This window comes from Pantherophis guttatus, chromosome 1 (assembly GCF_059756535.1).
Source record: "Pantherophis guttatus breed Tessera chromosome 1, ASM5975653v1, whole genome shotgun sequence".
Classification (NCBI taxonomy): domain Eukaryota; kingdom Metazoa; phylum Chordata; class Lepidosauria; order Squamata; family Colubridae; genus Pantherophis; species Pantherophis guttatus.
In genome coordinates this window covers 333,909,855-333,937,442 of record NC_142063.1, presented here as the reverse complement: position 1 = coordinate 333,937,442, position 27,588 = coordinate 333,909,855, and the positions used below count along the sequence as shown (strand labels likewise).

Sequence of the window (27,588 nt, the reverse complement as noted above, 5' to 3'; positions counted from 1 at the left end):
CCTTTTCTTCTTTGCCCAGGGACAAATATTATTATTATATTACTGTTTTTCCTATTCCTGTACAAATAATAACAATGATGTTCTCAGAGTGCCCTGTGTAGGTTGCAGAAGGACAGATACACACATACGCTAATTTTTTGTATAAAGGGTTCTTTTCTACTATGCCTCTTCAAAACTGCTAAGGGACAGAAACAAAAACAAAACTGAAGAGGGAGGGAAGAACAGCATTCCTTCTTGAAGTTCCTCTCTCTTCTTTGCAGAGGTATCCCCCAGAAAGATTTTTTTAAGGACAAGAGGGTGATGGCTCTGTTAATAATCCCCTGCAACCTGGTGGATCAAGGTTTATCACAAGGACATCAAGCATTGTTTTCACATTTCAAGAGATGTCTACATCACTACTTGCAACCCATCACTATCTGCAACCCAACAAGACAGACACAGACTTCACAGGATAATTAGAACTGCAGAAAAAACAATTGCTACCAACCTGCCTTCCGTTGAGGACCTGTATACTGCAGGAGTCAAAAAGAGGGCTGTGCAAATATTTACAGACCCCTCATATCCTGGACATACATTGTTTCAACTCCTACCCTCAAAACAAGGCTATAGAGTACTGTACACCAGAACAACTAGGCACAAGAACAGTTTTTTCCCGAACGCCATCACTCTACTAAACAAATAATTCCCTCAACACGGTCAAACTATATACTAAGTCTGCACTACTATTAATCTTCTCATCGTTCCCACCACCCATCTCCTCCCACTTATGACTGTATGACTGTAACTTTTTTGCTTGTATCCTTATGATTTATATTGATATTGTTTCCTGATTGCTTATTTGTACCCTATGACTATCATTAAGTGTTGTACCTTATGATTCTTGATGAATGTATCTTTTCTTTTATGTACACTGAGAGCATATGCACCAAAGACAAATTCCTTGTATGTCCAATCACACAGCCAATAAAATTCTATTCTATTCTATTCTATTCTATTCTATTCTATTCTATTCTATTCTATTCTATTCTATTCTATTCTATTCTATTCTATTCTATTCCATTCTATTCTGTTCTAAGGCATCATGAAACATAATAGATAGAAATAGAATAACAGAGTTGGAAAGGACCTTGGAGGTCTTCTAGTCCAACCCCCCGCTCAGGCAAGAAGCCTAATACCATTTCAGACAAATGGCTGCCCAATCTCTTCTTAAAAACTTCCAGTGTTGGAGCATTCACAACTTCTGGAGGCAAGTTGTTTCACTGGTTAATTGTTCTAACTGTCAGTAAATTACTTCTTAGTTCTAGGTTGCTTCTCTCCTTGATTAGTTTCCACCCATTGCTTCTTGTCCTGCCCTCAGGTGCTTTGGAGAATAGCTTGACTCCCTCTTCTTTGTGGCAGCCCCTGAGATATCGGAACACTGCTATCATGTCACCCTTATGAACATGAATCCAATCTTTCCCTGTCCCCTTTCTTTTCTTTCTTTCTTTCTTTCTTTCTTTCTTTCTTTCTTTCTTTCTTTCTTTCTTTCTTTCTTCTTTCTTTACTTCCTTCCTTCCTCCCTCCCTCCCTCCCTCCCTCCCCTCTTCAGTCAGTGGTAGGTTGCTCCCGGTTCGGTCCAGCCTACCTGCGCGCTCCCACTACGAACCAATAGTAAAGGTAAGTGGAACCCAACCCTGTCGTCAGTCATAGATAAGTTTAAGTGGCTTACAGTTTTGATACAGGCCTAAAAATCAGCAAATCTAAAACAATGCAAAAGTAGTCATAATGTTTTTTTTAAAAACCCAGAATAATATGGCAGAATAACAATTCAGTAACCAGCAAGTGAGCTCTTCTGGAATAACCAGGTTTTCAGAAACCCATGGAATACTAGAAGGGAAAGAGTTATTCTCACTTTTGGGGAAAGCTGTTCCATATGAAGGGAGCTCCCACAGAGAATGTCTGTCTCCAAGCCTATTTCTCCTCTGATCTCCTAATATGAGGGGAGTTTCAGCAGGCCTTCTCTGTTAATAGGTTGTTGTTGTTGTTGTTTTTTTAAAAAAACAAGCTTAGGTATTTTTGATCTATTATGATTTTTTTCTTCTTCTTTAAGTCCAAAATTACATGAATGCCACATCCAGGGAGAGAGAAGCAGAGATAGGTATAATGAAAGAGACTGACACTATAATCCTTGGCATGTGCCTAGTCCGTCAGTTTGAACTGGGATTCTGCAAATAATAGTTCTGCAACTTCAATCCTCAGGCTTCTGGGATTTGACCCAAGCCTGATTGGTGGCTTCATCATCCTACTTCTTATCTGACAATGACTCCAATAAAGCATCCATAAAGTATGATAAGGATGGTAGCTGTGATGCTTCCATTAGTACTCTTGACTGTCTGTGGAGATTCTCAATCATCCAGGTCATGGTTGTCCCAAAGGAGCTTTTTCCAAACTGGACTTTATTGGGTTTTTTCCCCCCTTTTCTTCTGAAAACATTTCGCTTCTCATCCTAGAACAGTGTTTCTCAACCTTGGAAGCTTGAAGATGGGTGGACTTCAACTCCCAGAAGCCCCCAGCCAGCGCTGCTGGCTGGGGGATTCTGGGAGTTGAAGTCCACCCATCTTCAAGCTTCCAAGGTTGAGAAACACTGTCCTAGAAGCTTCTTCAGTTCTCTTAGAAAACCTTTGGATAAAGCTCTGAGTGTTTTTTATGTGCGTGGCACATGTCATGCACATTTTAAAAAATGGGTAGGACTTCAATCGCATCATTGCAGCAAGAATGTTACTGCGTACTGCAGGTCCCTCTGGATGGCTCTTAAAGCCAATGGGCATAAGGGCAAGGAAGAAATGTGACAAATCCCAAAGGTGCTTTTTCAGGAGGCAACTGGACTTTCTTGTTTTTTTCTTTTGAAGACCTTTCGCTTCTCATCCAAGAAAGTCCAGATGTCTCCTGAAAAAGCACCTTTGGGACAACCATGACCTGGATGACTGAGAATCTCTACGGAAATGAGACAAATATTGAATGGCTGGAAAGAGGAACAAATGAACATCCCTGCAACAAATACAAGAATTAAGCTGGAGAAGGCAACTTTTTGGAAATCCAGAGCTGCTGTTCCAGGCCTTCCCCCACAGTTTAACCCTGCAAAAGAGAAAAGTACAGGTAGACCTCGAATTACCATCATTTGTTTAGTGACCATTTGAACTTACAACTGCACTGAAAAATGTGACTTACGACCATTTTCCACCCTTACAACCGTTGCAGCATCCCTGTGGCAGGGGTGGGTTCTAAATTTTTTTACTACCGGTTCTGTGGGCGTGTTTTATTTTGTGGGCGTGGCTTGATGGTCATGTGACAATTCTTTAGGATTTAGCAGAGGTACTGGTCTACCAGGCTTTTAACTGCTTGCAGAACTGTACCGGTCTACTCATTTGTTTTTGCAGGCACTGGTCTACTCATGTATTTTTGCAGGCCCTGGTCTACCCATTTATTTTTGCAGGCACCAGTCTACTCATTTGTTTTTGGAGGCACCGGTCTACCACCAAACTGCCTTTTACCACTGATCAGCTGTAGGGCGGCCCTTTGAAGCCCCGTGGCAAGAGTTTAAACAGTTTTTTTTCCTTATAACCCATCAGCTGGGACTCAGGAGGCAGCAATAGATTGGAGTAGGGCCAAATACAAGGTAAGAATAACACGGGGGGCGGGGGGGCATAACCGGTTCGGTGATGTCATATCGTCACCGCTACTGGCTCGGCGGAACCGGGCGGAACCGGGAGGAACCCACCACTGCCCTGTGGTCACCTCAACGAAATTCAGATGCTTGGCAACTGGTTCATATTTATGACGGTTGCACTGTCCCCAGGTCATCTGATCGCCTTTTGCGACCTTCTAACAAGCAAAGTCAACATGGAAGCCAGATTCACTTAATAACTGTGTTACTAACTTAATAACTGCAGGGATTCACTTAACAACTCTGGCAAGAAAGGTCGTAAAATGGGGCCAAACTCACTTAGCAACTGTCTCATTTAGCAAAGGAAATGTTGGGCTCAATCGTGGCCATAGGTTGAGGATCACCTATAAACACTGACACTCATCGATTTTTTTTCCAGCCATTAAAACACTGCCTCCTGGGAAAAAATACCGTGGTAAGTCACAGCATACTACATCAGAGGTTTCGCTCGTGAATTCTGGCAGCAGTCTGGCCAATTGCAAATTGAAGGCTGAGCCATATGCCACCTTCAGGGGCCTGATTGCCCATTCATGGACTGAATAAAACCCGTAACCCAAGGTGGATATTTCTGGGTAATGAGAAGGAAAATAAAAGGCAAATCTAAAAATTAAATAAAACAAAAGCCCCTTTCTTGTCTGTCCCCACTCGCTTAAAAAATGAGTCTCCAGCCACAATTTGGACAATTACAGATAACATTGTTGAGTGGCAATAAAAGGATTAAAAAAAAAGAGGGGGAAATGTAACGAGTGCCAAGTGATTAGGAATACAAAGCCAGCCTATTATATTATGAGAGGAGAATGGGAAGAAGGGAGAGGAAAGAAAGAAAGAAAGAAAGAAAGAAAGAAAGAAAGAAAGAAAGAAAGAAAGAAAGAAAGAAAGAAAGAAAGAAAGAAAGAAAGAAAGGACTCCCTTGAGATAAACAAGATTAATTTTCAAAAAATAATGTTAATTTATAACTAGAAAAGGCCTCAGTTAAATTATGACATTGGACATATATATGGCTGCTACTGAATTTATTTACACATGCACAGACATGCACCCACATATGCACACTCGTACAAACACACACACACACATACTTTTTATTATAATCTAGAAAACTCACACACACATACACTTTTTATTATAATCTAGAAAACTGTTTTTCTCTCAGACTATTTTGTTTTATTAAAGAATGGAAGTTTCCCCATACAATAAAACTACACTCACTTGCAACAAATTGCACAGAGAAAAGGCAGAAGGAAAAGGAATAGATGGAACTACATGTTCGAAAATGGTCTCAACTTACATCAGTGTGGAAAAAGGGGGATTGTTTTGCCACCAGAGCTTAAGGAAATTTTGATATGCTGGCCCACTGTTTGGGTACCTCTGCAATGGATGTTCCTCCAACATCCGTTCATTTTTTTTTTTTTTAAATTCTCCTCTTCATACTAAAACTGGATTCCAAAATTCTTTAACACAAATGACATTTCTGCAAACATTAGCCTGATCCTCAGCTCAACAGCACTGAGTTAGATTTGTATCCTCAGATCGCTCAAATCTTTAGCGCAGATAATAAAATCCATTCTGCCATTTGAGGTCTTTCTTGGGAGCCTTAATTGGATAATAAGAAAGGCCTGTTATCCTGAGATATATATTTAAAAAAAAAACATTTAATGGGCCACCCTTCAATACATCTGTTAAGAACCTACTCCTTTATTTGCGTGACATGGTAAGATCGGTTAGTGCAGGGGTCAGCAACCTGTGGCTCTGGAGCCACATGTGGCTCTTTCACCCCTCTGCTGCGGCTCCCTGTCACTCAAAACATGCGTCACAACCGCCAATGTGCAACACCTGCCGGCACGTGATATATTAAGCTTTTCAACCCCCAGTAGGCCAACCATGGATAAATCAAAAAAAAAAAAGAAAGAAAGAAAGAAAGAAAAGTTTCAGAAGAAAACAACATTTAATTCAATTACATAGGCTAGTTTTGTGACCGCTCAAGAAATAGTCAGGCATAGGAATGGTTTTGTGGCTCCCGGTGTTTTCTTTTCTGTGGGAAACTGGTCCAAATGGCTCTTTGAGTGTTTACCATGTTGTAGTAGCTAGTACTGTATGTATGTATATTTGTCAGATGTCGAGAGAAAAGAAGATGATATTGGCAGGAATCTGCAAGCACCGTTACAGAGGCAAAAGGGATGAAACATTTTTAAGCCCTGTGAAATGAGATAACATTTGGAAATGGATTAGGCAGAGCCTCCCTGAGTCACTTGAGCATAAGACAGGGAGGGAGGGAGGAACAACACAATCAGACCTGCAGGATTTTTTTTAAAAAAAAATTTGATTTATATGCTGCCCTTCTCCGGAGACTCAGGGCGGCTTACAATGCGTTAAGCAATAGCCTTCATACTTTTGTATATTTATACAAAGTCATCTTATTGCCCCCATAATCTGGGTCCTCATTTTACCTACCTTAGAAAGGATGGAAGGCTGAGTCAACCTTGAGCCTGGTGAGATTTGAACTTGCAGTAATTGCAGGCAGCAGATGTAAGTGGATGTTAATTAGTCTGCTGAGCCACCAGAGCTCCAGGATTTTCTTCTTGTAGCTAATCTCCATAAAAGCAGTCCTAGTCTTCCTGCAAAGTTCATTTCATTTCCTGTTCAGAACGGCCTAGCGAGCTAATTGGGCTATCAGTGGTGGGATTCAAATAATTTAACAACTGATTCTCTGCCCTAATGACCGACGTGGCCATGGTGGGCATGGCCAGGGGGTGTGACAGGCAGCACTCAGCCCCCTGCACCCCCTTGGGAGCAAAAATGGGCCCTGGGGGGGCACCACACCCCCCGCACCCCGTTTTGGGCCTAGTAGGCCTCTCTGCACTTACCTGGGAGCCAAAATAGGGCGCCTGGGGACTTCTGGAAGGGGCGGGGAGGGGAGAGGCCAGCCAGCAATTTAACGACTAGTTTGGCTGAAGTGGTGCGAACCGGTTGAATCCCACCACTGGACTAATTCAATAAGCAAGATAATTGTGTGAAAACAGACAGAAAAGAACAACAGGGAGATTAGGAATTGCTCAGAAAATTTCTCCTTATTTCTAGTTTCAATCTCTGCTTGTTCAGTTTCTATCCATTATTCCTTGTCTGGCCTTCAGGTACTTTGGAAAATAGCTTGACCTCCTCCTCTCTGTGGCAGCCCCTCAAATATTGGAACACTGCTATGATGTCTCCCCTGGTCCTTCACTAGACTAGCCATGCCCAGTTCTTACAACCGTTCTTCATATGTTTTAGACTCCAGTCTCCTAATCATCTTTGTTGCTTGAGATCCAACATGATCTGATTGGTATGCCATTGTTGAAGTACCATACCAGAAATCTAGTCCAGTTCCCAGGTGATCTCTGGTTAGAATCCAGTAATCACCTTAACTAGCACCAAGTCAAGAAGAACAGATACAATTCTTCATATATAGAATTGGGGTGGATTTGGGAAAAAAGAACATCGGGGGATTCTATATAATATAGGGCTGGAAGATAATCCAAAAATTATTGGCAATCAGTAACGTATGTATACATATCCTCAGCAGATAGTAGTGTCTAATTAAACTTTGTTGAACATCAAAAAGTTTAGCAGAATTGGAACTAGCTATTGCTTTGATGGAAGACTACCAGAAAACCCAAAGACCGGTTTGGAAAAACATCCAGAAAGAAGCCAGCAGGAAACAGCTCCAATATAGTTCCAATAAAAACTTCATGGACTTTCTTTCCTCAGTCATCTCTCCCAACATGTTGAGGTTACTCATAATGCCTAAATACCACCGATTCCCCTTTCCTCTGACTCCAAATTGGCCATTTCAACCTGCAAAGCTGATTTTTGGTACTAGACTTCCAGAATTCCGTAAATTTCCTGTGGGCTGGCAGATTTCCAGAGTGTGGAGATATGGGAGATATTTAGATTCCTTCTCCATAGTGCAGATCAGTGCAGGAAAGGTAAGGATTCTATTACCACTTGTTTTCTATACTTTAGTGATTGACATGCTGGGACAATTCTACTTAATTTCCCTAGGAGAAAATCATTATCCAACAGTGCTGGAATCTGAAGCACAATTAGGCTCTTTTGCAGCCTTCTAAAATTTCTATTGCTGATTCTGCTGTTAAAAGCATCATCATTATGGAATGTTAGTTAAGTAGACCAGCATTATACGTCCTTCTCATAGAACATTAACAGATTAACAGAGTTGGAAGGGATCTAATAGGTCATCTAGTCCAACCCCCCACTCAAGCAGGAGACCCTACACCATTTCTGACAAATGGCAGCCCAATCTTTTATTGAAAGTCTTAAGTGATGAAGCTCTCACCACTTCCGAAGGCAGACTGTTCCACTGGCTGATTGTTCTCACTGTCAGAAAGTTCCTCCTCATTTCTAGGTTGAATCTCTCCTTGGTCAGTTCCATCCGTTATTCCTTGTCTGGTCTTCAGGTGCTTTGGAAAATAGCTTGACACCCCCCTTTCTGTGGCAGCCCCTCAAATATTGGAACATGTCTCCCCTGGCCCTTCTCTTCACTAGAATAACATAGAATAATAGAGTTGGAAGGGACCTTGGAAATCTTCTAGTCCAATGCCCTGCTAGAGCAGGAGACTCTATACTATTTCACACAAATGTGAAGAGCCTTGATGGTACAGTGGTCTAAGCACTCTGTTATTAACACAGCTGCCTGCAATTACTGCTGGTTTGAATCTCTCCAAGGCTCAAGGCTGACTCAGCCTTCCATCCTTTCTAAGGTAGGTGAAATGAGGACCCAGTTTGTGAGGGCAATAAGCTGACTTTGTATAAAATATACAAAAGTATGAAAGCTATTGCTTAACGCATTGTAAGCCGCCCTGAGTCTCCGGAGAAGGGCGGCATATAAATCAAATTTAAAAAAAATGGTTGTCCAGTCCGTTTTTGAAAGCCTCCAGTGATGGCGCATCAGGGGTGAAATCCAGCAGGTTCTGACAGGATCTGGAGAACCAGTAGCGGAAATTTTGAACACTTCAGAGAACTGGCAAATACCACCTCTGGCTGGCCCCAGAGTGGGGTGGGAATGGAGATTTTGCAATATCCTTCCCCCAGGAGTGGGGAGGGAATGGGAATGTTGCAATATCCTTCCCCTGCCACGCCCACCAAGCCACGCCCACAGAACCAGTAGTAAAAAAAATTGGATTTCACCATTGTGCATCCACAACTTCTGAAGTCAAGCTATTCCATTGGTTGATTGCTCTCACCATTAGGAGATTTCTCCTTAGTTCTAGATTGTTTCTCTCCTTGGTTAGTTTCCATCCATTGTTTCTTGTCTTGCCTTTTAGTGCTTTGGAAAGTAATTTGACCCTCTTGCCTTTGTAGGAATCCCTCAAATATTGGAACACTGCTACCATGTCTCTGCTAGTCCTTCTTTTCATGAGACTACACATACTCAAACCCTGTAACCGTTCTTCTTATGTTTTGTCCTCCAGCCCCCTAATCATTCTTCTTGCTCTTCTCTGCACCCCTCCTAGAGCACTAATACCTAATGGTATTAACACTTCACATGATCTTGATTCTATCAGGAAAGGCAAAAATAGAAGGAGGGAAATGAGAAGGGAAGGGAGATAAATTGGGAGAAAATTCTGCAAAATGGTCATCTTTCCCTGGGTTGAACCAGACTAAGATATATGCAAGTCCATTTTTACATTTTAATCTTCAGTGTAAATTCTCCTCTAAAGTTTAGAAAATCTGGTACCCTGGTTTGATAAAAAGAACCTGTCAGAATATTCATGACTGGGAAGACATGGTGACAAGGTCAGCCAATGAATAGGCATAGCAACTAAGTCAACCAATGGGAGCTGAAACAGTTTGGAGTCTGGGCGTGGCTTAACTTCTGAGTCTATCTGCTGAGAATTGAAACTGAAAAGAGTCTGCTGTACTCTGCTTGTGTTTTGCTTGTAACTGCTACATTGGAAGAATCTGCTGTTGGTATTGTACATTTTATTCATGTATTATTATGTATATAAAGAGAAGTTAATGAATCCTGCAGAATCAGTTATCTGTGTGTGCTTTCTGGAAGTGATTTTGCAACAAACTCTGACAGAACCAGTGAGTGACAAGGAGATATTTTTGATGCCGGTAATACCCTAGCAAGGATTAACACCATCCGGTTAAAATTCTTTTAAAAAGAACAAAATGAACCAGCAATTTAAATGTGGTGGTGCTTATGGATGACATAACTATCCACCCGGCCCTTTCAAAGGTGAAAACATTCAAAGCTTCTTAAATTGCAGTATAACAAATCTTCAGCTATACTTAACCTTAAAGAAATCTGGGCAAGAAGAAGAGGGAAATGAATCAATAGTCTAGACAAGCATTTCTTAGACTCATGAGGGAATTGTTTAAAAATAACTTCATGGGGAAATTATTTAGGCAGAGCACACAATGCCCGCTTTTAAAAAATGCAAGGTAATGTATCAGTGAATCCACTGATTCAGATGAATGAGTCTCTGTTTAGACCAGAAAAGAACCTTGTCGGGGTAATTCATAAACAGTTGTAAGTTAATAGGGCTGGCTAAGGATTTCTAATAAATAAAACCAGAACACTCTATAAACCTCATCTTTTTCAAAACAATGTCCAAGGCTCATAAGGCTGTCCTTTTCTCCTTCCTCTTTCCTTGAATGATGAGATTCAGACTGAACAATATAAAACCCAAGAACAAGTGAGGTACTAATACCACTCTATAAAGCCCTAGTACGGCCACACCTGGAATACTTCATCCAGTTTTGGTTACCACGCTACAAAAATGATGTTGAGACTCTAGAAAGAGTGCAGAGAAGAGCAACCAGGATGATTAGGGGACTAGAGCAGTGGTGGGTTTCCAATTTTTTTACTACCGGTTCTGTGGGTGTGGCTTGGTGGGCGTGGCATTGCTTTGTGGGCATGGCTTGGTGGGCATGGCAGGGGAAGGATACTGTAAAATCTCCATTTCCTCCCCACTCCAGGAGAAGGTTACTGCAAAATCCCCATTTCCTCCCAATCAGCTGGGACTCGGGAGGCAGAGAATAGATGGGGGTGGGGCCAGTCAGAGGTGGTATTTACCAGTTCTCCGAACTACTTAAAATTTCCGCTACCGGTTCTCCAGAACTGGTTAGAACCTGCTGAAACCCACCTCTGGCACTGGAGACTAAAACATATGAAGAACAGTTACAGGAACTGGGCAGGGCTAATTTAATTTAATTTAATTTAATTAATTAAATTTATATGCCGCCCCTCTCCGAAGACTCAGGGCTAGTCTAGTGAAGAGAAGGACCAAGGGAGACATGGTAGCAGTGTTCCAATATTTGAGGGGCTGCCACAGAGTGGAGGGGGTCAAGCTATTTTCCAAGGCACCCAAAGGCCAGATAAGGAATAATGGATGTAAACTGAACAAAGTGAGATTCAACCTGGAAATAAGGAGAAAGTGAGAGCAATCAACCAATGGAACAGCTTGCCCTTGGAAGTTGTGGGAGCTTCATCACTGGAGGCTTTCAAGAAGAGACTGGACTGCCATCTGTCAGAAATGGTGTACGGTCTCCTGCTTGGAGGAGGGGTTGGACTAGATGACCTTGTCACTGCGTTATTTTATTTACCAGCTGAGCTCATTATTTCTGGACTGTCTGGCTCTCCGTAGCTTTGCCAACTTCTTATCAGTAAGCTACGTATTTCCGTATCCACCCACATTCCTTCACTTGCTTCACACATTTTTTCCTTTGTTTCTTTTTTCCAGAAAGGTCCGGCTAAGAGATAGCCGGCCCGAATTACCTTCAAAAATGTAACAATTAACTTTTCTTAGTTAGTGAGGTGTTTTATTTTCTTTATAACAAATAAATGAGTTTTATTAGAAATTTTTTCTCGCGTTTCTTTTCGGAATATTGCAAACAAGGATAAGCCTCGATTCATCTCCTCCTCTAAACCAGGGTAATTAGTCCCAGAGCCAAACATGGGATTAATAAATGCCCTGACAGACCTACAAGGTCCCTTCCAACTCTGTTAATCTGTTAAATCCATCCAACACCAAGCACAACATAGCTTCTGTCACACAGAGGTGTGGTTTCAGCTTTTTCTAACAACAGTAAAGATGGAAGACATCAGTGGTGTAATGTAAAATTTGTTACTACCAGTTCTGTGGGCGTGACTTGGTGGGGGTGGTGGTAATGTGACTGGGTGGGGGTGGCCAACTTTTTTTTTTATTTTATTTTTTTAAATTTCTACAACCTTAAGAAGTCGCAAAAAAATGCTTTTAAAAGCCTCTGACGATCTGGCAACTCAGCTGGGATCGTCAGAGGCTTTTAAAAGCATTTTTTTCTACAACCTCTTTGGCCGAAGAGGTTGTAGAAAAAATGCTTTTAAAAGCCTCTGACGATCCTAGCTGAGCTGCGCGATCATCAGAGGCTTTTTTAAAATTATTTTTAAAAGCATTTTTTCGGCCGAAGAGGTTGTAGAAAACAAAGCCTCTGATGATCGTGCGGCTCAGCTGGGCATGGGGGGGGCAGGGATTTTTGCTACCGGTTCTCCAAACCACCCGCCACCATCGCTATCCGATCAGGTGATCTGGTCCGAACTGGGAGCATTTCACCCCTGGAAGACATGTTGTTGGCTATGATTTGATAAATACAGGCCATGGAGATACTGAATAAAGTGACTTCAACGGGCTAGCAAAACTCAGCGCTGTCTCTCCTTCAAAAGCAGGTGAGGAAGTAGACAAAGAATGGCTGAGCAACAACGGCAGGTAGTCCTCGATTTACGACCACAACTGGGACCAGAATTTCTGAACTGGTTAATTAGGTCATTGTTAAGCGAATCGTGCCCAATTTTATTACCTTTTTTTTGCCATGGTTTTTAAGAGGAGCACTGTTAAGTGAGTCAAACGGTTGTTAATTGAATTTGATTCCCCCATTGACTTTGCTTGTTGGAAGGAGTCAGAACTGAAGAAGCTTCTTGGATGAGAAGCAAAATGTTTTCAAGGAAAAAAAAGCAAGAAAATCCAGGTGCCTTTTGAAAAGCACCTTTGGGACAGGAGATTGTGAGTTCTAGTCTCTTTTGGGCCTGAAAGCAGCCTGGATGACTTTGGGCCAGCCAGTCTCTCTTCGTTCAGCTCTCCTCAAAGAATTGTTGTGGGAAATATAGGAGGAGGAAGGAGTATTATGTATCTTCACTGCCTTAAGTTCAGGGGTGGATTCTAAATTTTTTTACTACCGGTTCTGTGGGCGTGGCTTATTTTGTGGGTGTGGCTTGGAGGTCATGTGACTAGGTGGGTGTGGCTAGCTGGTCAGAGTCATTTCTGGAAGGTCCTCGCACTTACGACCAGTCCTCGCACTTATGACCCGACTCATTTGTTTGCTTTTAACACTGATCAGCTGTAGGACGGCCCTTTGAAGCCCCCCGGCAAGAGTTTAAACAGTTTTTTTCCCTCTAGTCATCAGCTCGGACTCAGGAGGCAGCAATAGATTGGGGGTGGGACCAAATAAAAGGTAAGAATACGTGGGAGGGGTGGGGGGGTGGGAGGGCGGGGGGGAAGAACCGGTTCGGTGACGTCATATCATCACCGCTACCGGCTCGGCCGAACCGGACCGAACCAGGAGGAACCCACCACTGCTTAAGTTACTCATAATGTGATAAAAGCAAGATAAAGAAATCTAATAAGTAAATAAATAAGCAAGAAGGGAAGCAACCTAGAACTGAGGAGAAATTTCCTGACAGTGAGAACAATTAATCAGTGGAACAACTTGCCTCCAGAAGTTGTGGGTGCTCCAACACTGGAAGTTTTTAAAAAGAGATTGGACAACCATTTGTCTGAAGTGGTGTAGGGTTTCCTGCCTAAGCAGGGGGTTGGACTAGAAGACCTCCAAGGTCCCTTTCAACTCTGTTATTCTGTTATCCCATTAAATAAATACATAAATCTGCTCCAGAAGCCCTCAGTGTCTTCATCCTTCTTCAGATTGTATGTGTGTGTGCTGTCTTTCCTCTTTTCAGTGAGATACACATGTCCTTTTGACCTCATTGACATCTTGCTAATGGGATAAGAAGAGTGGACCTGAAAGGGGAAGATCTGGGCAGCATGTCAGCTGAGCAGAGGACTTCAAGTCTCCATATTAAGGACCCATTTATGAGTCCTTTGGATTACTTTGGGGGGGGGAAGGGTTCTCGGCTCATCAGCACAGGATAAGGTTAGGGAAAGGCTTCCAGATTCCACAATGTCTCATCCGTTTCACCACAAGGTCACTGCAGTGACATATGAAAATAACCCAATTAAGTTGATACCTGAGCTTCTGAGCGGCTGAATTTCTATCTCCCTTCAGCCTCCTTATGTTGCAAGTCTAATGTTAATACCTGGCCCTGTTTGCTGAAAAGTGCCAGAGACTATGAGATTCTTTTGCAGATGCAACGAGTGAGGGTTTGAAAAATTCATAGCAAGCTCCCCAAGTCTGTTAGTTTCTCAGATGTTGGTGCACAATTTCTATAGTCCAAGAGCTATGTTGTATGGCTTGACCCAGAACCTGCCCTTGAATCCCACATGTGAACGCAACTTATTTTTAGTTGTGAAGGGTCATAAAGGTGCTCTATCATTCACCTCTTGCAGATTGAGTTTCCAGACGTGAATTGTAAGAGAATATTGGCTAGGCCTTATATGTTGTCCTAAATCACAATATAATTTGTTTTCTTTTTGACTTACTGGAATGCGTAGGGTGATTTTTCACCTAGGGTGATTTTAAGCAAACTTCCAGTCAACTTTTTGAAAGTTGGGCAAGCATATAAATGTGACAAAGAAACAAACAAAAAATGGTTTACTTATTGTTGCAGATGGAACTCTAGCATCCTTCTTCCAACCATGAAAGCAGATCTATCTATCCATCCATCCATCCATCCATCATCTATCATCTATCATCTAACTTCCCTCCCTCCCTCCCATTGTCCATATGAGAATGAGATGGAGACCATACAGCTGGGTAAGGATGTTCTCTGTAGTGCCTACCTTTGGAAGTGAAAATGGAACGCAGAAGAGCCTATTAAGCCAAATTATTTGTGAGGTTGCAGCAAGTTGCTCTTCACAGATAAAAGGAGGTGCTGACATCAGAAGCAGGAGAGACAAGCGTGGAGTTAACCCCTACCAGATTGCATTGCTTCTCCCGAGCCAAGGCAGGCAAAACAAACAGCCTGCCTGGCAATTGGAAACACCCTCTGCAAACGCCATTGTGAGTCTGGACACATCAGGTGCCAGAGAAGGAACAATGGCCTTTCCAACAAGCTTCATGCTGCGTGCTTTTGGGTTATTTGAAACCCATCATTTCTCCTAGTAGGCTTACCACAAGTGGGATCACTCATTAGCTTGCCTTTGCCGGTGGCAATAGGGAGGTTGGAAGTGAAGGACCGAGGGTAGAAAGTCAAAAAATATAACAACCCCTTTGGTTTCATGCTGATTATTGGCAGAGACTGGCTGGAGAGCAAAGTGGTCATATATTCCCTTTGGTGTCTGCTTGTTAGCGGCCGGATAAGCTGAGTGAACATTGGCACCAGCTAGGCTGCTTTTTGATTTCTTGGAGTAAGTTTAAAAAAAAAAGAAGAAGAAGGCAAAGAAAGGAAAGACCCAAACATACACATAGATTTAATTAAAACCGCAATGAGCAGATGGGCAAGACAAAAAGACGGGCAGCCAGAGAGCACTCTTCTGTCTAGATCGGGGCATGTTAATGAAGCGACTGCAATTCAAACTTCTCTCCCCAGTCTCACTTCTCCACCCCACCCACTGTCTCTGTCTCAACCCAGCGGACTTTGAGCCTTGGAGCTTCTCTAAACCAATGCCTGGAAGATGAAGTCAGAAAGAAGAGCACGTGAGCTTCCTCAATTGGTTTATTCATCTCCTTCATGGTACAAAAGAGGCAGAGTAACAGAATAACAGAGTTAGAAGGGACCTTGGAGGTCTTCTAGTCCAACCCCCTGCTCAGGCTGGAAACCCTATACCAGAGGTCAGCAACCTGCGGCTCTGGAGCCTCATGTGGCTCTTTCACCCCTCTGCTGCAGCTCCTGTCACTCAAAATATGTGTCTCAACCGCCAATGTGCAACACCTGCCAGCACACAATATATTAAGCTTTTCAACCCCCAGTAGGCCAACCATGGATAAATCCAAGAAAAGAAAAGTTTCAGAAGAAAACAGAACATTTAATTCAACTACATATGCTAGTTTTGTGGCTGCTCAAGAAGTCCAACTTCCTGGTTGGTTCAGGATCCACTGGAACATCTATGACAGATGTCCTACAGTTCATCTGTCATTGGCAAATTTAATTTGCCAAAGGAATTCAAGGTGGGCTGGACTTAGATCTCTTGTATGTGCAAAGGGACTCAAGACTGATGACATGCTTGACTCCGCCCTCAGGCTCAGCGTGGTCATCTCCTACAGCCAACTGGTTATCTCATTTTTCCCTGCAATTGTCCTCCTTAGTTTCCCTAATGCTTACCCTAATGCTTAACTTCAGATATTAACTTCCCTTAATTTCCCTAATGCTTAACTTCAAAACAGTCTTACAGTATATGCCGTCCTGCTTGACAATTGTTCAATTTTTATTCCTTCGATTTTTTTTTAACATTCTCAAATTGCAGGAGAATTTCTTTTAAATTTCTCTAGAGGTGTTTCTGACTTTCTTGTGGAAGGTGGCAGAGAGTGCCGCTCTCATGAAAATACCATTTTGTGTTATGTTTTGTTCCGTAGCCTCCCAGGATGTTTACATTTTCCATTACGAAAAGTGTCACGGGAAGAGCCCCTCCTAATGTCTTCCCACCTGAGATTGAATTGAATCCCAAGAAGCCATTGAGGCTACAGTAGTGATGAAGAAAGATATTTATACACATGCACTTTGGCTACTTTGCAACTTTAGTAAGTTGCAAGCACATCACACGCCTCCCACGAGAATTTCTTCAAAAGTTCTATTCCTCCAAAAAGTAATGTCAAAAGTCACTCTCCTTCATCAGCATGAATGAGAACAGGTAGCAAAAAAATGTAGGAAAATGTTTCTTAAGGGTATCAATTTGCAGACCTGGGAGCCTGGAGAAAGAAGATGAAAGAGGGTCATGATGTCAACCTTCAAATATCTGAAGAGGTGCCACAGAGAAGATAGAGTGCACAGCTGGTTTGTTGGCCACAAAGGAGATTTAGGGTACAAACTTTCTAATAGTATGAGCAATTCTGAGGAGAGTGATTGTCTTGGGAGCTGGTAGGCTATTCTTTAAGGAAGACAGAGAAAGAGAGAGAGAGAGAAAAAAATCTTTAATTGGTCCCTGGATCACCATCTGCCATGAGTGCTATATGCAAATCTCCCCAAATCCAATTTGAATTTGTGATTTAATTTGAAGAGTTGTGTTGATTTTGACATTTAGTTCCAAGGGTTGCCGCAAATTGATTCAGAGAATTGATTCAAGCCATCAAATCAAATCAATCTGGTTTCAAGAATTAGTTCAGTGTGTTAAAAGTCTACATGTAGAAAAAAAAAATCACAGAATCTGTGTAGTTGTTTACTTTGCTGGCTGGGGAATTCTGGGATTTGAAGTCCGCCAGGCTTCAAGTAGCCCAGGTTGGAGACCCCTGTGGTAGAGTATGAATTGATTGATTGAATTTATTGGCCACCCAGAGTCATTCATTACAAGATGGGTGGCCAATAAATTCAATAAAATAAATAAATAAATAAATAAATAAAAAAGAAGGAAGCCATGATGTAACTTTAGAGAGGGAGGATAAAATAGAAATGCCATTGTAGTTGCTGTAAATAAGGTTGGAAGTTCCTTGTTCATATCTTGTCTATGGAGATTCTCAGTTATGCAGGTCATGGTTGTCTATGGAGATTCTCAGTTACGCACTTTCTGGTTTTTCTTTAAAGACGTTTCACTTCTCACCCAAGAAGCTTCTTCAGCTCTGACTGGATGGTGGTGAATGGAAGGATTTATACTCCTTGCAGACAGCTGGTCAGTTGCATTCTTTTAGTGGTGGTTAAGGTCACCTGGAGGTTTATCTGTGTCATCAGGGTCACCTGAGTGGTGCAAATGGGTGTGGAACTGTTGAAAGGACTGTGTTGTAGATTGGAGAGAGATGATGCCATAACCCTCCCCCTCTGTTGAGAGAGGGCTGTTCAATTTTGACATAGATGGCCTCGTTGACCCCTCTTTCAAACCAGCGATCCTCTCTGTCCAAAATATGGATTTTGTTGTCTTCAAAAGAGTGGCCTGTGTCTTTTAAATGCAGATAGACTGCTGAATCTAGTCCTGATGTGTTTGTTCTCCTATTGTTCGCATCTTGTTTTCAAGAAACAATGGATAGAAACTAATCAAGAATTAATGAGAAATTTCCTGACAGTGAGAACAATTAACCGGTGGAACCATTACTGGAGATTTTCAAGAAGAGATTGGAGAACCATTTGTCTGAAATGGTATGGAGTCTCCTGCTTGAGTGCGGGATTGGACTAGAAGGTCCCTTCCAATTCCATTTTTCTGTTACTCTGTTATTTTTCTTTCCCTCCTTGTCTTTTCTTCTTTCCTTCCTTGTCTTTTTTCTTTCATTTCTTTTCTGTTTATCACTTTTCTTTTGCTTTACTTTCACTTTTCTTGCAATTTGCATTGTCTTTATCTTATAAAAAACATCTTTAATAAAAAGATTTTTATTTAAGCACTACTTAAAACCACGGCATGTCCTTTTTCTATTAGTTTGCTGTTGGATGCCCCAACAAGTAGAAAAGAAGGCAGCAGAGAGGATTCACACAGAAGGAAAAACACGATTCTTTAAAAGACATGACCACTGAATGGAACGCAAATGGTGATCGCTTTCCCAACACGGGTGGACGATCTAAAAAAAATTAGGGTAAGCCACCAACTGGGGACTGTTGGAAAGTGTGGTCCAGATGCCAAGATCATAGACAAAGCAGAGGAAAGGCTTGAAATCTGGAAAGAGATTTCTTCAGTTGGCTTCATTTCTAGCTGGTTAATGCACTGGAGTCAAACCGCTTAAGGCTGCATTGCAGAAAAGTCCTTAGCTGGCTACAGGAAATATTTGGAAGCTCTTACTTCTGCCAAAGGAGGCTTACCAAGTATTGACTGGAATCGCATCCAAACTTCTGCATCTGCTCTCTTCACTATTTTCTTATTTTAAATCTATAAACAGCCACACATAAATAGCAAGAATGCATTCCCATTTGCAGAAAGATGCCATGTTTATCTTTGCATCAGTGGAGCTTGTGCCAGCTTCTGTTCATTTTAGGGATTTGTTGAAACATACAGTTTGATCAGGAGTGCCTAAAGTTTTGCATAGTTTCACCCAACTTTGAATCAACAGGCATTGGTAAATAGTAATTCTCTTTCTCCCCAGCCAGACTGGCTACAGATTATAAGAGTGATCCTTCAATAACTTTTGGAGAAGCCAAGTGAATAAATTCTGATTTAAGAGATCAGTTAACAAATGGTTCAACCCTTGGCTACTCCATTAGTCACATATGTGAGATAGGGAGCTATATAAATCTAAGGGATAGATAAATAAATTTTAACAAGGTATATGTAGGAAATGACCAGGATGAGCCTGAGGGAAGGGTCAAGTGCATCATCAGTCTTGAGTCCTTTCAGGCCCACAAGAGATTTAAGTCCAACCTACCTTTAATTCCACTCACACTATGCTATCCCACTCACTCACACCCATAATGGTAGGGTTAGTGGGTTTATTAATATTCCCCAGCAATTCCCTTCACTGAAAATCCAGAACTGTCCCAATTAAGTCCAACCTAAAAGCAGACCAATACTAATCCACAGAGTAATGGCCAGTGAGTCCACAAGGTGCTTGAAATTGTCCCAAAGGTGCTTTTCGGGAGGCAACTGGATTTTCTTGTTTTTTTTCTTTTGAAGACGTTTTGCTTCTCATCCAAGAGGGTGGATGAGAAGTGAAACATCTTAAAAAGAAAAAACATGAAAGTCCAGTTGCCTCCCGAAAAGCACCTTTGGGACAACCATGACCTGGATGACTGAGAATCTCTACAGACTCTTAAGGCACTTGAAAGCTTCCCAAACCGGATAAATCCTCTAGTCAAAATTAAATCCACAATACAAGAGGGTGCATGAGGACAGAAAACAGCACAGTTCACAAGGCATGATCCAAAGTCGAGGCACAGGGTCAATCCAAGGCAAGGCTGAAATCACAACAATCAGAGAACACACAGCTAGGAAATGAACATGTTGTTCCCAGCATTATCTCCATCTGTCTGCTGTACTGAACAGCCAGCTTTTGGTGCAGCCCATCAAGAGGGATGAGGTTCTTCTCTCCTGAGTTATCAGGCTGATCTTCACTGCTCCTGCCCTATGTGTTCTTGGATCAGGTGCAGAAGGCAGTTCCTCCTCCTCCTCCTCCTCCTCCTCCTCCTCCTCCTCCTCCTCCTCCTCCTCCTCCTCCTCCTCCTCCTCCTCCTCCTCCTCCTCCCTAACTGCCTACAGTTGCATGCTTTTACCACCAGAAGCCTCAGGGCTGTCCTGCTTCAACCAAATCAAACCAGATCAAGATCAAGTGAGGTCTATAAAGCCCTAGTAAGACCACACGTAGAGTACTGCATCTAGTTTTGGTCACCACACTATAAAAAAGATGTTAAGACTCTAGAAAAAGTACAGAGGAGAGCAACCAGGATGATTAGGGGACTGGAGGCTAAAACATATGAAGAACGGTTACACGAACTGGGCATGGCTAGTCTAGTGAAGAGAAGGACCAGGGGAGACATGATAGCAGTGTTCCAATATTTGAGGGGTTGCCACAGAGAGGAGGGGGTCAAGCTATTTTCCAAGGCACTTGAAGGTCAGACAAGGAATAATGGATGGAATCCCAAGGAGAGATTCAACTTAGAAATAAGGAGAAATTTTCTGACAGTGAGAACAATCAACCAATGGAACAGCTTGCCTTCAGAACAATTCGGAACAATTGACTTCAGAAGTTGTGGTTGCTTCATCACTTGAAACTTTCAAGAAGAGATTGGACTGCCATTTGTCAGAAATGGTGTAGGGTCTTCTGCTTGGGTGGGGGGTTGGACTAGATGACTTATAAGGTCCCTTCCAACTCCATTAATCTGTTAATCTGTTAAAATCCCTCTCAGACAGTTGCTTGGAGCCATTGGCCAACTACATTCCTGATGTGCCTAGAACTAATTCATCCTCCTCTGAGCTGACATCTGGGGAAGCATCTGTAGGAGTCATCATATAATCCTTATCTGCTCCCAATTTGCTTTGTCGGGTAGAGTACTTCAGCTTTTTGTAAAGAGTGTTAGCATGGAATAAATTTATATTCTTTTGAACCGCCTTGGCTCCTGATTTCTTGCACTTGACAGCATACCAGAGGTGGTATTCAGCCGGTTCGGACCAGTTCAGGTGAACCGGAAGCGGAAATTGCGGGTGGGCCTGCCCAGCCGCCCCAGCTCTATGCTGACCTATTTAGGCATGTTTTTGAGGCCAGGCGCATGCATGAAAGGTGTGTGTGAGAGCAAAGTGCATACATGCAAAGCCGAGCACATGCATGGAGGTGGCACATGTGCACTCGTGCTCACATTTTCGGTGCTGTAGGTAAATTATGTGAATCCCACTTCTGCAGCATACACCTAAAAGTGTAGGATAGGGCTGCACAACCCTTTGGATTTAAACTCCAAAAGTGTGTTAGAGTGTGTGGAAGCCTGAAGAAAAGATTTATCTGCAGCATCTTAAAAGTCCCTTTTTCAGAGATCATGTGGCACACCATGCATGCTTGAGGTTTAAGATATTTATTTTAGCCCTTTGGAAAAAAAACCCAAGTTCCCTAAATTGAGCAAATTTTGGATTCTGGGCCTCAGCTGCTTCTGAAATCTGATTCTTAACTGAGCTTTCTCACAGCAACTGGCGGAAAGTGGGTCCCCCAATTTAAGGAGCGTGTTAAGTCCTTGCACAGCTAAGAAGGATCAGGGAAGCAGGAACTAGGGAGATTTCAGGAAAGTACCTTTAATGCTAGTCTTGAGGGCACTACAGACGCATGGGAACTAGAAGAGGGGTTCTCAACTTTAATTTGAGGTGAGTTTATTATGGCAAAATATCTTTGAATGCATTGCAATGTTTCTTCCCAGGTTTCCTGCCACCTGGGCTAAGATGTTATCTGTGAGATACCATATTTTTTGGAGTATAAGATGCACCGGACTATAAGATGCAGCTCCGTTTTTTGGTGAGGTAAAGAAGAAAAAGAAATCTGCCTCTGCCTCTGCGCAATTTTGCCTCGTTGCAGCAAACAGCCTGCTTTACTTTCAGTTTCGTTTTCAGCATAGCTTGATTAGCACAAGGAAAAAAAAACCTGCTCCAGCAATTTACCTCTTTGCAGCAAGTAGCAGAGCCCTGCACAAAACAGCTGAGAGCAAAACAGCTGAGAGTCGGGAGGCAGATCCAATCATGGTGCTAATTAGGCTGTGCTGTAGCTGAAAAGAGCTGTTTTTTCTTGCTATTTGCTTGCAAGGAGGTACTGCTGCGAGGCAGGGGCCAAAGGGTGGGGGCCACTGGGTGGGCGGGGCTACATTCGGTGTATAAGACGCATCTAAATTTTTACCCACTTTTAGGGGGGGGGAAGGTGTGTCTTATACTCCGAAAAATACGGTATGTTGTCAACTGATTCAGCACTGTCCCTTCCATTCCTTTCCTTCTGAAAATTTTCTTACAGGGGCCAAGATTCATACTTCTCATATTAGTATTATAGTGATCATTAATTACAGGACTATAACTTCAAATGGCAAATCCAACATCTGATATTGGACATTTGTGGAGAACGGTTATCCAAACAGGCTGAAAGCTTGAAAGCAAGATTGGTGTTTTATCTTTCATTGGAAAACTTGAGATGTATTATTTGGATTCATTTAGGCCATGAGTATCCTTAAATCTGATGACTGCAAAGACTTGCTTAGTTTGAAAACCTTTGTTGGGAATCTATTCATTAGGGTCTCATCTCTTAAGCTAAATTGAATTAGGAAATATGCATGGCTTAATTATAAGGAAATTGGAAATAAATTGCTGTATTCCTCATGTTTTGTTTGCCTCTGATTTCAAGCTTTCAATTTTAAAATAGCTGGTTGTTATTTTCTCTGCGTCTGGCACTGAGTTCATGCATCCTGAAGAACTAACGAATCATGATCATAAAATTGAAAAGAAAATCTTGGAACCAAGAAGGACATTTAGCTGAAATTAGGTTAATTAGAACCACGCTTGTCAAATCTTACATGGCTAAACGGTTATATAGGTAATCCTCGATTTACAACTATGGGTTTAGTGATTGTTGGAGGTTGCAATGGCACTGAAAAAATAATTTACAACTGGTTCTTACGCTTCCAACTGTCGCAGCATCCCTCCCCATAGTTATGAGATCAAAATTCAGGTGCTTGGCAACTAGCATGTATTTATATATTTGGGAAGTCCCCCCACTAGAAGAATGAAATATTTTGGCAAATATTTCAAGGCTTTTTTCTGCCCGTTTTCTAGGCTTTTTTCGGCCTGTTTTGAGGCTTTTTCGGCCCATTTTTGAGGCTTTTTTGGTCCATTTTTGAGGCTTTTTTCAGCCTGTTTTTGAGGCTTTTTTCAGCCCATTTCAAGGCTTTTTCGGCCCATTTTTGAGGCTTTTTTCAGGCCATTTTTTGAGGCTTTTTTCAGCCTGTTTTTGAGGCTTTTTTCAGCCCATTTCAAGGCTTTTTTCAGCCTGTTTTTGAGGCTTTTTTCAGGCCATTTTTTCTGGGAAAAATGGCTGAAAAAAGCCTCAAAAACAGGCTGAAAAAAGCCTCAAAAACAGGCCAAAAAAGCCTCAAAATGGGCCAAAAAAGCCTCAAAAACAGGCCGAAAAAAGCCGAAAAAATGGGCCAGAAAAAAAATGGGCCTGAAAAAGGCCCAAAAATGGGGTGCGCGGAGGCAAGTAAAACGGCTGGCAGATTGGCAGGGCTTCGGCAATATTCGGTCTATAAGATGCATAGACATTTTCACCCCCTTTTGGGAGACAAAAAAATGTGTCTTATAGTCTGAAAAATATGGTAATAGTTTAACTATTATTCATATGCAGTGATTCCAACAAGAACTATTCTTGCTATTAACAGAAAGTGCTGGAGGTGGCACAAGTACAACTATGGTGTATACCTTCTGCATCTTATTAAAAAGTGTTACGTGAAAGCCTCTGTTGACCAGAGTCATAATGAGTGATGGAGATCAATATTTATGGGCCCATCTGGTGATGACTATGACATATGGAAAAGTGCAAATTGGAATGTGAGAAGAGTAATGTAATAATTAAAAAAATGAAATGAAGGAAACCGAAATAGACATGTTCTGTGTTTATGAAATTCATTTAAAAAAGGAAAAATGTAATAGAACTCAATTAATGTGATCTGTTCTTGTGGCTTGGAGTTGTTGGAATGCATGCAGGAAGAGGAAGTGTAGTGTTACTAATGATTGGAAGAACTACAGCATATATAGGAAATAATGAAATAAAATGAAATAATGAACTGGGACATCTATGATGCTGTTGGTGAATATGGGGATCATAGAATCATTTATGGGATCTTGGAGGTCTTCTATTCCAACCCCCTGCCCAAGGCAGAAGTCCTCCAGTCATCTAGGACAAACAATCTTGTCCAATCTTTTCTTGAAAACCTCCATTAATGGAGCACCCACAACTTTGGGACACAAGCTGTTCCACCAAATGTCTATGGAGATTCTCAGTCATCCAAGTCACGGTTCTACCAAAGGTGCTTTTTCAAAAGGCAACTGGAAGATATTTTGCTTCCCATCCAAGAAGCTTCTTGGACTGCTAGTTTGAAAGAGGGGTCAAAGAGACCATATATGTCAAAACTGAACAGCCCTCTCTCGAGGGGGTGGGCTACAACGTCATCTAGCTCCAGTCTACAACACAGTCCTTTCAGCAGTTCCAAGAAGGCTCCACACCTATTGTCATCACTCAGGTGACCCTGACGACACAGATAAACCTCCAGGTGACCTCAATGACTTGCTAAAAGAATGCAAATGACCAGCTGTCTGCAAGGAGCATCAATCCTTCCATTCCCCACCATCCAGTCAGAGCTGAAGAAGCTTTTTGGATGAGAAGTGAAATGTCTTCAATGAAAAACCAGAAAGTCTAGTTGCCTCTTGAAAAAGGGACAAGTTAAAGACACTGAGCTGGAAAGCTGACAGCCCAGGTTCGAGACCCGAGAACCGTGTAGCGGGATGAGCTCCTTTCCTTGCCTCAGCTCCTGCTTACCTAACAGTTCAAAACCATGCAAATGTGAATAGGTTAATAGGTACCACTTCAATAGGAAGGTAACAGCATTCTGTGGGCCTTTGATGTACAGCCACACTGGCCACGTGACCCTGGAAAATGTATTTGGACAACACTGGCTCCCTTGGTCAAGCAATGGAGATAAACATCATGCCCTAGAATCAGACATGACTGGACAGGGGAAACTTTTATCTTTATCTTGTATTCCTTCTCTATCCTTTCTTTCCCTTGTGGGTCAATTTTTTGGGGGGTGGGAGGTATTGAACATAAACGCTCCATGGAGTTCTCTATGGAACAACAGAGCAACTTGCTTCCAGAAGTTGTGGGCGCTCCAACACTGGAGTTTTTTAAGAAGAGATTGAACAACCATTTGTCTGAAATGGTATATAGAGTTCCCTGCCTGAGTAGGGAGGGGGTTGGACTAGAAGACCTCCAAGGACCCTTCCAACTCTGTTATTCCGCTTTTAGATATAGCTTTCCATTGGCCAGGCTTAAAGCTTTAAAAAATATAGGTTTTCTTTCCTGACAAGGCTGAGTTAGGCAGACAGTGGTGGAATGATGAGCAAAGAGGGGGGAAAGAGGGATATAGTCAACCAGGAAAAAAAAAAAAGTAAAATGTATGCTCATTTAAGCAATATTACCTCCAGGGTCTGCAAAAGCCTCGGTCTGAGGTTTTCATTTCCTTGTTTACAGAGAGGATTCAGTCTAGGAGTTTGCAAGCCATAAGAAGTAATCGCCTGCAAAGAGAAACACATGTGGTCTCTGTCTCTGTCTCTCTCTCTGTCTCTCTCTCTCTCCTGCTCAGCTTTCCAGCAAAGCTCCATTGAAACCAGTTACGCCTTGTTGTTCGGAGAAGAAAAAAGAGAAATCAAGGGAGAGAAAGGGAAAGAGAAAAGCATTTTGCTCCGCTAAGTTCCCTACTACATTAATCTCATTATTCCTTGAACCGTTTAACTGGCAATGCCGAATGCAATTTGTATTCCGCAGCCAAGCCAAACGCTCCAAACCGATTAGCCCAAAATGAACCATGGCGATTCCCGATATTGTCGGCCCTCAAAGGCTGTCTTTCCCATTGAATGGGGTTCCCATATGCCTTTTGGGAGGTTTTTTTCCACGACACAATGTTGCCGTCCCTTCACCCACCCACCCCCTTTTTTTTTTTTGCAAAGGGCTAAATTAAGCGTGCGAAAGGCTTCGCAAAGCCCTCATTTTCCAGTTAATCAAATCTGCCCCTAATCAAATTAGCACGCATAATTCCTCTGGATGCAAGGAAGAAAGGGAGGAAATATTACCCACCCACCCCTCTCCATCTTTGGGGATGAAAGGAAGGGAACCCAGCAGGATCCTTTCTCCTCTGCTTGAGTGCCTCTAAATAGGGGACCCTTCTCCAGAAAGACGGGCCTGAGGTAAACTTTGGCACTGTTTGCGATTCCCAGCTCATTAAATTGGCTGCTTTTGCGGCCCATCTCCAGGGATCACCGAAGCGTTGCGTAATGAGATACTTGTTTAATTTTCTTTCAAAAGGCTGGACATCTGCGACAAACCCCCCCACCCCACCCCACCCATTTTTTTTTTCCCAATCCCACACAAGCACAAACCTATCAATAGGCTTTTGGCCGCTCTTGGGTTTGATGGAGTGTTTTCCTTTGAATAAACCAGATAATAAATTTTGAAGAGAAGGGAACAATTGCCATTAACTCGGGCCGCTCTCCCGAAAAGTCGAAGTCCATCATGAAAATTCAATAGCAGGCTGAGCTAAATGGATAAATGTTCGCAGTCAACCTTTTTTAATTGATTTCCCTTCATGAAATGATCTAGGTTTTCTTTTTTATTTTATTTTTTTCTAAAGCAAGCTACTCCTGGACACCTCCCTCCGCCCCCTCCTTTTTTTTAAACCTTGCTTTCCATTCTGAATACTTGAAGGAGTCCTGAATGAAATGAAATAACTGAAATATGAATCTCAATTTTTAAAAAAAAACCGAGGCCCACCACCCAACAGAAGCAGAGTGCTCCAGGCCGGCCTTTCTCAACCTCAGTGACTTGAAGATATGTGGACTTCAATTCCCAGCATGGCTGGCTGGCTGGGGAATTCTGGGAGTTGAAGTCCACACGTCTTCAAGTCGCCAAGGTTGAGGAGCACTGCTCTAGGCTAAACTTCTACATTGAGCCCACTTATGACCACAGAGGGCCCCCTGGCAGATGGGATGGCTGTCACGAGATGCTTTTGAGGGAATATTCCCCCTTTCCTAGAAAAATGAAATATTTTGAGAAATATTAAAAAGGCGGAATATTATATTTTCTTAAAGGAGGAATGGAGAAACATGTTCTTGGAGACAGAAAGAGACAGCCCCTCATCTTTCCTAATAGACCCAGCAGCAGGGGTGGGTTCTACTTACTTTTACTACCGGTTTGCAACGGGGCTGCATGGACGCATGCATGCTTCTGTGCATGCACAGAAGTTTTCTGACGACGTTTGGGTCGGTGGGCAGAACCACCCGCCGGTTTTACTACCAGTTCTTGCAAACCGGTCCAAACCGGGGGCAACCCACCACTGCCCAGCAGATATTTTTTTGCCCATTAAGAAAGACTGGGCCATCCTATCT

At 42.4% G+C, this 27,588-nt stretch overlaps 1 protein-coding gene across 16 annotated transcripts in view; it reads right to left on the bottom strand.

The window, feature by feature from the left end:
* The window catches only part of AUTS2 (activator of transcription and developmental regulator AUTS2), a 1,102,353-nt gene that overhangs the window by 179,817 nt on the left and 894,948 nt on the right, over window positions 1–27,588 (bottom strand). For 9 of the 16 annotated variants that reach the window (XM_087889442.1, XM_087889478.1, XM_087889448.1 and 6 more), the window contains one exon: window positions 25,627–25,722. The exons of the other annotated variants lie outside the window; for them this stretch is intronic. In XM_087889442.1, coding sequence (XP_087745568.1) covers window positions 25,627–25,722 — 96 coding nt within the window. The remainder of the gene's footprint in view (window positions 1–25,626; window positions 25,723–27,588) is intronic. 16 annotated transcript variants of the gene reach the window in all.